This window comes from Pseudopipra pipra, chromosome 1 (genome assembly GCF_036250125.1).
Source record: "Pseudopipra pipra isolate bDixPip1 chromosome 1, bDixPip1.hap1, whole genome shotgun sequence".
Classification (NCBI taxonomy): domain Eukaryota; kingdom Metazoa; phylum Chordata; class Aves; order Passeriformes; family Pipridae; genus Pseudopipra; species Pseudopipra pipra.
The window spans coordinates 73,566,687-73,580,686 of NC_087549.1; the positions used below are offsets into that span (position 1 = coordinate 73,566,687).

The window sequence follows — 14,000 nt, forward strand, 5'->3', positions numbered from 1 at the left end:
CTTCCAGACACACTGCAGCACTTTCTCTGAATTCTTCTGTGAATCACTTGTGTTATGGCATGCGGTAAATAATGTTGAGTGCAGCTTTATGAAAAGCTTGCCACCTCTTCTGATTACAATACCTTCTTTTTCTGAAAGAAGATTAGGTCTTGAAAAAGCAATGGAAAATGTTAGATTTCCTTTACCATATTGATTTATTACCAGGCTTAGATTCTATACTTCGCAAAGACTGAGCTACCATCTCCAATTTCACAGAGGAAAACATCTCTCATTCTAGCTGGTGGCATCTACTTTTTATTTTACATGAAACTGGACTATTCAAAACAGCTCATTCACTGTGCCATAAAATTTCATACTAAATTTCACTATCTATAAAATGTTATTAGTCATGCAGCAGTCTGTAATAAAAACTCATAAATCCCCAAAAGCTGCACCCTGCTGATTTACATTGTACTTAGAGAAAAAAAAGAGCCCAATACACAACTTCATGCTTTATTGTTGCATTATTGCCACATTGACAATTACAGAAAATTTATTTTGCAGTCATTTCAAGATAACATCTGAGCATCTCCTGTGCTTATATGTCATTGTAACATATTTTAAAAGCATCAATAATCATCAGTAGGAAATCCAGTTCACCAGTTATGATTCTTTATTTCGAGCAAGATAATGCTTTGGTAAGGACACTGATGTATAAACATGGAAACCTCCCAACAATATATAAAAGGCTTTCATACAGAGACATTTTCTAACCATACAGGAATTCCTGCACTCTATAAGCCACTAAAGCTATCTTAAGAGCCATACTCCACTGTACAAACTTACTTATCTATCTAAGTAATCAAAGACAAAATTCATGTATTGTCTATGTATACTGTATATATTGCATTAACAACCAGGAGTAGTAGTTTGTAATTCAAACACATCCATGTTCCTAACTTTTAGTATTGCAACGGAAATGTGTTGTTGCTTTTAGAAGCAATTCTACCACTCATTACAAGACGTGGGGCAGAGGGACCCAGTGCCACCTAATCCTGTGCTTCTACACCTGGGTTTAGTTTTCCACTGCAGTCAGTGGAGCCAAGAGTGATCCATCACGCTTCCCTTTGGTCAACAATGCCATACCTAAACTCTACTGACTGATTGCATCACCACTGACTACAGCTGAGGTCTAGACACTACTGCAGATGTAGGCACAACACGAAGGAGAGCTGAACCCCATCCAGCTCCCTCCCAAGGCAGCAGGTACCGGCATCAAATGATTGTGATGATCAGCTTCACTGCTGATGCAGGTCACTGACAGCTCCTGGGTGCACTATCAACCACTTCCTGTCCTGAATCTGCAAATATTCCTGCCAGCAAATTATCTCGTGCAGATATTCCACGAGGCTTAACAAATGCTACCCTTATGAATGAGTTACTCATGTGTGAATCACTTGTACACTCAGAAGCAGCTACAACCAAGGCCTCTGCTGCACCAACATCAAAAACAGAAAGCATATTTTAAAAATTATGCATATTTTAATACAGAATTATTCTTATAAACCACATTCATTCCTTAAGGCAAGTACGGTTATCTAATTAAATTGAAATTCAGGACTGCATATACAGATTGTACATCCTTCCTCGGGTGTAGAATAAATATATCCACACATAGGATTTGCAAAACATCATTTCCATTTCAAGCTTATGAAGAGATGGAAATGTCAGGTCCCTCTCACCCACATAAGTGAGTTATTCCACTTGTGAAATGGGCCATATTTCCCATTATTTCACTGCTGTTGTTTTAAATCAGCTTCTCAGGAAATAATGATTTAATCTGCAGAAATTCTTAAAAATAATGTTTTTTTTAAAACTCTCCTCATTGCTTTTATACACTATTTGATTTTAAACATAAATGAATTAGTAAAGCCCAAAGTGATCCCAAACTTTCACTGATTTGCCAGGTGAATGGTTGCAGTGCTAGCTCCCATGTTTTTAACATCATTAGAAATTTTATAAACCCGAGAGGTACCAAAGGCCGTATGGTATTTGTAGTCAACTAAAAACAGGACACTTTAAAAACATAGGCAGGATGTAAAAAAATAATTTCCCTGTTTTTTACAGAGATGAGTTACAGAAGGAAAATGATAGACCTAAGTGATTTTGAGCTGAGCAATCAAAAGATTTAATTATGTGGCCAAAACTAAAACAATTGCTCTATTTGAAAAATAGCTTTTTTTTAATCCCTCATATCACAACTGTCCTTCACAATAAGACAATTAGGAAAAAATATGATGTGCAACGGAGGTTGTGTCATAAACATATTTGCTAATGGCACCTCTTAATTTCATATGGTGATATTGAATTTACTTTAAGTTCAATTCCAGAGGGTCCTGAGCTCCTTCAACTTGTTATTGGGATTGAGAAATCATCACCTCAAAAATACAGCCCCTTAGTGAAACCCATGAGATCAGAGATTGGTTGCCTACAGCAGCAGCGTTCTTGTAACTCTGGTTTCTCTCTCCTCTTCATACCCACAGACCTCCAAAGGGAAAAACCTCAGCCAGACTGTGCAAAGGGGTGTAAAGAAGATTCAGCTGGATCTCTGCCCACTTGAGAAGGTTTTGGGGCCCTTTTATCATCTTCCTAGTTGAATTCAGAGGGCACAGTCACTGGGGTGTAACACTGTAGGATACTGAACACTATAACAGTTCTACATAATCCAGACAACCACCGATTTCTGTCTCAACACACACAACAAATGGTACAGGTACCAGGACCAAAGGGCCATTCTTCCCTACTGGCTTAGAATAAAACTACATAAACTATCTGCTATTGCGATGCCACAACTAAAAGTTATAAGCTCATTAATCATATTATTCATACTAAAGTTTTTATCTTGGCAATAGGAAAATATTATTAAAAAGCACCCCTGATCAGCAAATATTTAATAGAGAATTTTCCATCTGGGATAACAACTGAACAATGTCTTCATTCTTATTAACCCTTGACAATTAAAGAAAAAGAAACAGCATGTTATTTTAGAGGTCAATTTTACTGATTTGACAGTGTGAATCCTAAAGGGTTTTTGTCTTCTCTTGAAAACTTATTCACTGACAGCAGTTTGGCTGAGATCTTGATGGGCAGATCATTTGCGGGGCTGATGGATGTGCTGTTTGACATGTTGTGGGTGAGGAAGCTTTTCCACAGAAGGATGTGGTTTCTGATGAGCCACCTGAGCTGCAGCTGGAGGGAAGTCCTTATCACCCTGTTCAAAGAACAACCGGGAAAAATTTAAGAAATCCTAGAAGTGCTGCATGTTACTCTGAAGTCCCCCGTACACATCCTACTACTCCAATCTTTTAGTCAATTTCAAAATTTCTCTTTCACAAGTCTCACTTGTTCCAGTTACACACACCATCCAAGAATATAGTATCTTGAAGTGACCCAAGGGAAAAGAACCCCAAGCACTCCTCTCTCTTCAGACCTGTTTGGTTTTCACAAAGCCACTAAAAAGAGGAGACTATTTTAAAAATAAGTTAAGGCAGCATGAAAAACTACCTGCACAAGAAAACCTACTATAGGAATCACAGAATCATAGAATGGCCTGGGTTGGAAGGGACTTTAAAGATCATCTAGTTCCAACCCCCTTGCCATGGGCAGGGACATCTTCCACTAGACTAGGTTGCTCCAATCTGGCCTCGAACATTTACTGAAATGGGGCATCCACATGATCATATGATTAATGGCTACTTAATATTTATTTATTTATTTATTTAGCTTATGGATTTCTAGGTCTAGTCTAGTGTTAAAAAATAGGGAATAACACCTTGAATCCCCAAGTACCTCAAGACACAAAGGGCAGCTGAAACACATCTTCAAACATGTATCCTTACAGACGGCAGTGTTGCTCCTCATCACAGATCAAGCTACAGCAGCACATTTAACATGCAACTGCTTCCAATGGAAATGAATGCAGTAATAACTAGCTTAGATATAAAAAGATGATCCAATAAACTTAAAGTGCTAAAATTCAAAGTAAAATGGTGGAAGTAATTTCAATAAATAATTTCTATTTCACACAAACCCAGAAAGAATGCTTAAAGGGCCTTAAACGAATATAAAAAACATAAAGCCTCTTCACACAGAAGAGGAAGGGGTATGAAAAAGATAATTTTGCTCTGATCGGTGATAATTCTGAAAAGCCTACAGTAGTTTTTCTATGACTGAGAGAAATGTAATGATAATCTTACCCTAGCAATGACACCAGAGATGAACACCGCTGGTTTAGGTGGGCTGAAAAAAATAAGAGGGATTATTTTTACCAGTTATTTAGAACATAAAAATGAAAAGTACATCACACACGTAATGAGAAAAAAAGTGGCATTTCTGGCAACTAAGGAATGTTTCAAATAGGCAAGACAAATTGCCTCTTCAAATGACTACTGCCTTACTAGTACTTACTCCAATCAAAAACAAACCTGTAGATTTTGGCTGCTATTACTTCACATTGGTTGTGACAGCAGTAAAAGGCTAGTCCAACAACACTGTTTCTTACTTAAAGCTGAGAGTCTTTGTTTGCATTGGTTTCTTAATGCTCAAATTTTTTATATACGCTGCCAGCAGTACTTTAGGCTTAGCGTATTTGTATTGCACAATGGAAACTGTAGCTGGACTACACTCACTGCTGTGTTAGAGAATGAAATAAATTTCAAGTTTACATCTGTCAATCAAATGAATTAGGAACCTGAGTCTCAGAAAAAACAACACTCAGTACTTCAAATCACAGATTTTCAAGCAGATAGTTATCTACTCTGTTACAAGAAGAAGAATCGTGTCTGCAATAAAACAAATATTAAAAAACATACAGCAAAGTGTATCCTGCTTTTTCATTTGCAGACCCTCCATCCATGCCAATAGGAACAGACTTTTCATAGGCAGAACTTGACTCTGAAGTTTGGTCAGCATGAGCGATTGGTTTTCCTGGGTCACTGATCTACTGAGGTGCCCACCTCTACCTGGAGGCCACAGCACAGCCACCAGCTGTTCACCCCAGTGGCATTGCCAGCACATGAATTACAGATACTCTGCAACTTAGTGGTCTCCAGAACAAGTAAAACCATACATCTGCACAGTCTACAGAAGGAGTGAGACCTGGAGCTCCAGAAAATCTCCACAATACAGGTAATTCTTCTTTAAGAAAACCATGTAACCTGAGGCATTGCAAAGGGAAGGAGAGTGAGGAGGTAAAGGCGTCCCTCCCTCTGAGCATGTCTGTCACTGAGGACTCACAGCAGGTGGTTCATTAACCTGGACCACGAGAAGGGTTTCTACCCTGTGATGTTATGTCTCACAAGGTTGGAACGACACAAAGCAAACACAAATCAAATGATTTATTAGAGGAATGATAGTGATTATTATGATGGACTTTACAAGTACACAGCTTGTAAAAATTTATTAATGTGAAGTTAAGATAACAAGCAGCACAGTATTACACCTTGATATAATGAACTCATAAATATTGCCTGAGCCTCATTTAAGTCATGGTATTGCTACACAGTCTCTGAGCACTCTGGTTATTTAACAAGGTTCAGAATCCCTTCTAGAAATTTTTAAAAAGTCAGAAAGACAGGATTAGGAAAAAGGAAGGGAGTTCTGCTCTAAAATACTTCCATTAAAGAGCAACACTAATATTTCCTGCAATAAGAAATAATATTTTGATAGTTGTATTAGACTTTTTCAATCTAATTTTCTGTCAGTACAAATTAATAACAAGAAAAGACAGCAAACACCTTCATTTCATCCTAATTGTACTGAGCCAATTAGTATGTTACAGTCTGCATGAGACTTCCTGGATGCTGAGTAACAAACTCAAAGAAATAACTCACTGAGAAAACACAGATGTACATACTGCAGTGGCTCAAGGTACGGTTCACAAACTAACACCATGACATTATAAAGAAAATGCACAATAAATGGGGAAAAAAAACCGTGGCAAGTTATTTTTAAACTATACATGGAATCTGCCTTTAGTCACACTCAGAGACAGTTTTTTGCTTGACATTGCATTATTAACAATATTGGATAGTGAGAAAGTCAAGTCAGATGGATTTTTTTCTTATATTCTTACCATGACCTTTCAGTGTTCATTATGCTTGGATGATGCATGAAATTCAAATCAACATTTCCCCAAAAAAGCCTGTATTTGCTGAATGCACCATGATTTGTTTGCTGACTACCACACTGTATTATCTGCTGTGTGTTTCATACTTCTTGCTTTGAAAACAAGTGCAATGCTCCATGGCTCTGGCCAACAGTGACAACCAGAAGTAATCTCTTGCATAATGGTTATTACAAACAGAGCTTTTAGCACTGCAAATTGCAAAAATACTCTCAGAACCCCTGGTCTCCTGTTGAAATGTCATGCATTCAAAGGACCCAAGCTTGCCAGTGTTCCCTGAGTACACAATAAGAGATGGACAGAGTTAGAATATTTGGTACATTTCTGTACTTATTTCAACTTACTTGTATGTTCTTTTGTCTCAAGAACTAGGCTGAAGATCCTACAAAGATCATTTTCAGTTAATCTAAAAGCCAATTTGATTATGTTTCAGATAGTATTACAGAAGCAGCTATGTACATCTTTATAAAGAAGACAAAAATCAGCAATACTATTTTCCTGGTAAAGACTATATTCTTCAGATATAAAGCACTTATCTTAAACTCTATCATGAAATAACATATTTAAGCCTTGCTTGTATGCAATTGGTTCTGTGACCATCTTTAGTTACACTGCCTTACAAACAGGCTACTGATTAGGGCTATCCCACGGGTGTGTGGTAGGCACCAAAACACCTCACGCTGACTCACCTAGGGTTTGTGTGGGACACTTTAGGATAGTGCTGATACACAGTGAACAAACTAATAGAAAATCAGAGTTGCAAAAACGTATCTCCTCCCAGATGCAGCTGGAACAGATTTCTCCTTGACTTTCCCCCTATTTTGTCCTCTTCATGGATTTTTGACTGTACTCTTCTTGCTTTATGCTAGATTTACAGCTTTTAAAAGGAAGAACTAATGGGAAGGCTGTCCTGACTTCCAGCTCAAGTGCCTCTACCCTCCCTCTACAAAGATGGATTTCTACAGAAATCCTGGCACTTGTTTCTGGCTGACTTGAGTTTCCACAATCGGCTGTGGGTGCACACTGTAATGACACTTCTTCACCTCTGTACTTAAGTCATTACACATGCAAAATGCTTCACTCCTATGGAAGACACAGCAGTCTAATAGGAAGCTCACTTCCATGCATTAATTATTCTCTAGCAGGGAAAAAGACAGAAAGCTGGCCAAAAATGCGAATGATTGAGTGTGTCAGTATTTATGTTCTATGTCAAAGCCACTGCCTTTCCTCCCATTTTTACCAGATTACATTGCTCCATAAAAAAATCTTTAAAAATTTAATATTATTCATTATCTTTGATGATCTATAGAACCAGAATCAGGCCAGAGCATATATAATTGCACATCTATACTAATGAAGAATTCAACGGATCAGAGAAAGGCCTGGATAATCAGTCACTGATTCATGCTTTAATTTCATTCTTAATGAGAGAAATCTTTCCACAGATGAACTTCATCACAATAAATTCAATCTCTACTGCCAGACTCCCAAACCATTGGGTTTTGTGGACCCAGATAAGCTGCCAGGACCATAACTCCGCAATTGCACTCTGGGACATCTACTGGGACTGCAGTTTTGCAACATCACTGTTATCTTCCCAAGAACCTCCTGAAAATAGAAGCAAAGATGGAGAACAGGCACAGCCTATCATTGCTACATTTGTAAAACACTTTCAGGTGCTTTAAATTCTATTGGTGTTTTATGCAAAGCACAACCTACATTTCCAGTATTTTGTAAGCTGTGATGGTTGCTCTGAGGATATACTTAATCTGATGAAAATTAGTTTGACAGATGTTGCTTTGAAGATGCAGCATTCCTTTGTCTAGGCATCAGTAAACAAGAAAGCAAAAAAACCATTTTTACCTCCTGACAAAAACTGATTTTGTTTATACATATATGTGCTTTACAGCCACTTAATGCACACATTTATTTAAAGTTAATTAATAGCCACAGCTGATACTGTGTAAGGAACAAAACAGCATGTTTGCCAAGACTGGTTAGTGTTTGTGTCAATACTTTCAGAGCAAATCCTTATTTTATTGTAACATATGGAGAAAAAGAACACATCTGTTAAGATCTGAGCATTCAGAGAACTTACCCTGATTTTACATGTGCAGTGCTGCACCTGCCTAACATCAGATCTTCTACTGGATTCATTTATCCTGACTGTATTCAAATAAAATAAAGACTTTTATTATTTCATAATACTTAGCTTAAACAAGATCTTTATCTGACATGGCAACTAAATCATAAAGAAGATGAAATATTTGAAAATATCATTAACTAGATGAAATGAAGCATTAATAATATTAAAATCTTATTCCTTCACCTTAAGGGGATTAGTTGAACAGACATACTGTAAAGACAAACACAGTGGCATTGGAATTACTGTGAAATCTCCTACAGGCCACAGAACATACATAGGGCAGCTGAGTATTCATCCAACTCCATTGAAACAGAGCAACTGAATAAATTAGTTTTCTAATTTAACAGGGAATTTTATAGTTAACTGTATCTATCTCTAAATGCAGTGAATGTGCACACAACATGTGCAGAGGCTGTGCATGTATACATACACAGATTCACTGCTATTTCAGAGTGGTCCCAAACGCAGAACAAAGCGGAGCACATTCCCATAGCCATGGGGGGATGAACACCTGCAGCCACTCTGCTGCCTGCAGCACCTAAATTGCCTACTGCATCATTACTGAATGGGATGGATCAGATCTGATGCTAGTTTCCAGCAGCAGTTGGAATAGCAGATCCAGTCTGGAGGAAGGACTATGAGCATTGCTCACAGTGCAATCCAGAATAAAAGACTATGTTTAGAGTTGACAAACCAGGCAACAGACCCATGCATATGCACAGTTTCTTTCCACATGAACTATAAGAGCTTCTGAAATGGGAAATGGGTCTTCTACAGTGTAGAAGGCAAATGTTCCATGTACACTGGTGATCATAAAAATCACAATAACATGCCAGGACAAATAAAGAATGAGAAAAAGCAATGAGGTATACTTCACAGTATACCTCAATCACAATACTTCGTTCAGGTCAGGAACATTCTAAGTGAAGAACTAGAGCAGAAATAAAGACAGAAAAAATAGCTGAGAGCATGGAAAACCTTCTACATAAGGAGAGAGCTAGAACTATTTACATACAGTATACAAAGGAGTGGATAATACTGCTCTCATTTATCTTCTTTACCATATAAGTAGAGTGACACTTGTAGAAGACATACATTTAAAACTAGTAATAGCAGATACCTTTAAATACCATAGAATTAAGCGCAGAACCTCCTGCAAATAAGGCATCAATACCAAAATTTCCATTACGTCAACACTGAAAACATGTTAACCTACTCTAAAAAGGACAGAACTGTACAGATGCAAGGCTTTTGTTAAGCTAGAAGACTTTTTTGTCAAAGTAGGTTAAAAAAAAAGTTAAATAATTAAAACTGCATTAAACTAATCTTCTAAATGGGAATGATTCATATTTATCTTTTCATACTCGTGGGGATTAATGATATGTTTTATCCCTGGCGATCACCTTTTGCTGTTTTAAGTAAGCCTGGCAAACAGACATATGGAATATATAAATAATAGCATGACCTGTTTTTTGAAGACTTCAGAACCACAAATCATGTCATCATTTTTAAATATCAAAGAGTATCACTGGAGTTTGTAACCTGGTGTTTCCTTGTTTTAATCAAATCACTGAGTGGTATGTACTGCAACTTGTAGTTGGCCTCTTGCTGTGGAAAGCAAATGAGAAATTCCCCTGACAGCCATGAAGAAAGCAAAGGAGAAATTCCTGCAAACCATAGAGGTACAATGCAGAACCTGGTGCTGCGCTCAACTCCCTGATCCACAGGTAAAGGCAGCACACAGACAGCACACCTCTTGCCCATTCAGCACCCTAAAACAGCAGCGACTTGAAAAATGAGCACTACCTTCCACTCAGCAGCTTGCCCTTTATTTCTCTGCTCATTTCCAAATAAACATCATTCACTTTCCTTACAATTTGCTTAGGCAAGCAAAATGAAAACCATATATGAAATAGTGTGATCTGCAGTTACTCAATGATCCCCCAACTGTTCCCTAAAGAGAGCAAGTTTTGTGGTTTTCTACCTTGCCCTGGCATAAACAGAAAGTTCCCCAAGTATTCCGAACAGATTTTCATCTTCAGTCAACAAAACTTCAGACTTTAATCCTGCCCTTCTATTTCTGGAATTAAAAGTTTTGTGGCCAGTTGTTCAAACCACCCAGCTTAATCTCCAAGGTTGTTTGGGAATTCATATTTTCTGGTTATGAAACATGAAAGTTAATTAGACTTAGTTTCACTCTAATGCCTCTTTAAAGATGTCCAGATACTTCTTTATAGGGGTGCCTATTTGAATTTACATAGTTGCCTTTGATTTTGGCATTGTCTGCAAAAATAAATTTCAAGATGATTAAAACCACACTGAGATGATTAAAAACACATTTCTCAGCAAGAGAATAAAACTAACAAGCACACTGCTCATCAGCTTGCCTGAAATACTTTTCCATTGGTTGTAATTGGTTTAGGTTATTAATTTTCTGGACAGAAAAGTAATAATTAGTCTGACTGACTACCATAGGGAAATATTTTAGCTGATTGCGTGGGGACATACAGTATCTGATATTCTATGATAATTTATCCTGTTGAGGTCATTTATTTATCTGCCAGCAGCTTTCAGACCTTTAAGATCATCCACAGGATGGCACTGTTGAACCTCTGAGTCTTGTGTGCACGCTGAGTAGGGAACCACCTCAAAGGAATCCAGATGCTGCAGCAAATATTAAAAGCAGTAAAAAGCATAACTTCCCTTTGATGCCAAATCTTGATAAAATGCAATATGTATACACACACACACAAAATCCATACAAAAACCTATAGACACTACTTTTGGAAAACAATTTTCTTGTCCCCATGTACTAGGCTGTGCTCTGATACACCCCATGAAATAGTTTCCACTTCACTAAATTGTTCCTCTTCCTATGGAGGCAAAATTAATGGAAGTTTAGAACAAGAACTCAATGCCCTTCAGGAAATTTCAATTACTATTTGTTTTGCTATTCATATATAAGTGAATTGGGTGTCCCAATCTTTTAATGAGGTGGTAAATCACTGGCCATTACATTTAATAGCAACTGATTGACATTCATTGTTCTTAAATACAACCCATGTTCTTACTATCAACCCATTGCAGCATATGGCCTGATTAATCTCACCAGCTTCCCATTCATCTTTGGTTTTAGTGCACGTATTAGCCATAAAAGAAAATTATTTAAGAAAGATATCCACCATCTCTTATCTATATTGTTGTACATGATAGTGCTATCAGAGAATAAATTTCTCTTTCATGTCTTCTGATCACAAAATGAAGATTTAAGTATTTCACCTTTACTGTAGACTCAGAGGATTTAGAAATAGTCTGCAATTCTCCAACTGCTGGTTGATTTATTGAGGTTCAACCCTGTTATTGCAGTAGCTACAGTAGCTCCTAGTGAACACCAATGACAAACTTCTCACAGGCAGTGACTGCAGCATTAGCCCACTTAATAATCTGTAAGCACTTAACTGTGGAAAAAAACAGAGGTATGAAAACTGACATAAAGCAAGTAGTGCTTAAATGGTGACACTACTCAAAGGAAACTCTAAAATAAGGAAAGAAGTAGACTTTAAGAACTTGCAAAATGACCAAAGACCATGGCACAAGGGGAGAAAGGACCAAGTCTCCCATGAATTTGTCAAGTGCTGAAGTGCATCCCTATGCATGTTCCCGTGACAGCAACACACTTCCATGCTGAGAATATCAAGACCATGGGCCTGTACTGCAGTGTCTTGGCTACAGAAACACATGAGCCTGTTGTGGCACTGCTGTAGCTCCTCCATTTCCCAGCAGATGATAGATGGCATGGAACTGGAGAAACAGCATGTCACTGTACTAGGATGTCAGTGCAGTGAGCAAAACACAAGAAGGTAGAAGTTAACGAGAGGGAGAAAATCTTATCACTCCTGCCCAGGTGAATCTGTGTTTGTCTCAGACACGCAGCAGTGGCCTCGAATTTCCCAACCTTGCCTGTTAAGAGTTCATAACCTGAATTTTGCTTTCCAGTGTTTCATGGTATTAATCTTTCAGTAGATGTGCACTTCGCACTCTCCTACTGCTTTGAGCACTGCAATACCATTTGTTATTACCCCAAATGGCACCGCAGACACGAAGTCTAACATGCATACATGTGTCTGCATGTGCATAAATACTACATCATCTTCCAAAAAGACACAATTGGTGTGAGGAGCCTTCCCAACCCGAATTTACACCGTGCATTCTGCATGGTTTCCATTCTGCAGTTGCAAATGACTCTGCCTGCAGCACAACAGACCTTGATGAAGTTCTCCCCCATTTCAACAGGCCACTCCTGGGAAAGCTCTGAGCACAATAAAGGGTGTTGTGGAAGGTCATGAAGATACTCTGGTAGTATAAGATCCCATGCTGAAGCTTGTGTGAGCTGGCTGTTACTGGCCAGGAATTTGCTTTAGTTACAACCCCGCTGAAGTTACTGATACAATTCTCCCTATTCTCCAGCAGCAAGTAGAGGTATAAATCTTGTCAAAGGAATAAGAGACCAGTAAACCCTGGAACCTGGAATTCCTCTTAATTCAGACATAGAAAACAGAGAAAACATTTTTTAAGTATGCAGTCCTACATTCAGAGCTCATAAAGAAGCAACAGAAGACAGAATTAAAAAATGTTTTAAACTCAAACAGCTTACTTTCAATAGCAAGAAAACCTCTAACCCCTAATACACTTAGCCCAGGTAGGTTTTTAATGTGACACAAGACAAAGAACAAAGTTCTCTCAAAGGGGTTCAGACACAGGTGCGTCTTTGTTTAAATGAACCTAGGGAAATATAATTTCTCCACAAAGAAACTGACCTCCCTTGACCCAAGAGGAAGCAAACCCTTCACTCTTCTACTATCATTACTACTCATGTGCTGAGCTGTAGTGGTCAGAAAGGCAGCATCTTCATTTTTCATCTCTAAACATCCAGTCACCTGAACACAATTAGAACAAGCTGTTTCTTCCTTCCATATTTATCTTAAGGGTTTAATCTAGAAGGTCAATATCAGATATAACTATAATCATCTGCAAAACTTCCACTGTCAATGGGACTGGAACTTGGTACCAAGCAAACACAGAGAAAATGACCTTGAGGAGATCAATAGCAATGGGATTCAAAGCATTATAATCCAAAGGATGTCAAGAGAAGTTCTTAGATGGTAAGCTTGCACTCAGTGTGAAATAAATGTCTATCTTTGTAAAGTGGTAATAGAAGCCATGACAATGCAAATGGGTAACAGATCAATGTGTTGTTAAATCTGAACATAGCCCTAAAGTAGTACCCATTCACTTCAATGGGACATAGAAATCTTAAAGCAACTACAAACTCCTGAATGTCAATACCACTAGTGATTTTTCTGTTAATCTAACAAGCATGACTACTAATTTTCTAGTTCAATCTGTTAGATCTGTCATGTCCTGGTGTTCCATTTGTTTGAATGCCTTTTAATTGCTTTAATAACAGTGAAAGCAGTTCATTTCCTTAGAGAAGTACTACAGCACCTGCAGCATGGCAGCTGACCACCTGGCAACATCACCTTCTACCATACAGAGCACAATTAGATTGCATTTTTTCCGTTTGTGATGCACACATAGCTTTGCTTCTTCACTTTGCTTCTACAGGACAAACAGATTCCTCTCTGCGGAATGAAAATAAAATAAGCATGCACAGTCTCAGCTGAATTTACA

General features: G+C 38.0%; 1 protein-coding gene across 1 annotated transcript in view; it reads right to left on the reverse strand.

The window, feature by feature from the left end:
* Positions 1–476: 476 nt before the first annotated feature.
* Positions 477–14,000, reverse strand: part of DAP (death associated protein) — a 57,535-nt gene continuing 44,011 nt past the window's right edge. The window contains exons 3-4 of the mRNA XM_064661447.1: positions 4,236–4,278; positions 477–3,250 (exon numbers count right to left, since the gene is read on the reverse strand). Coding sequence (XP_064517517.1) covers positions 3,131–3,250; positions 4,236–4,278 — 163 coding nt within the window. The 3' untranslated portion in view covers positions 477–3,130. The remainder of the gene's footprint in view (positions 3,251–4,235; positions 4,279–14,000) is intronic.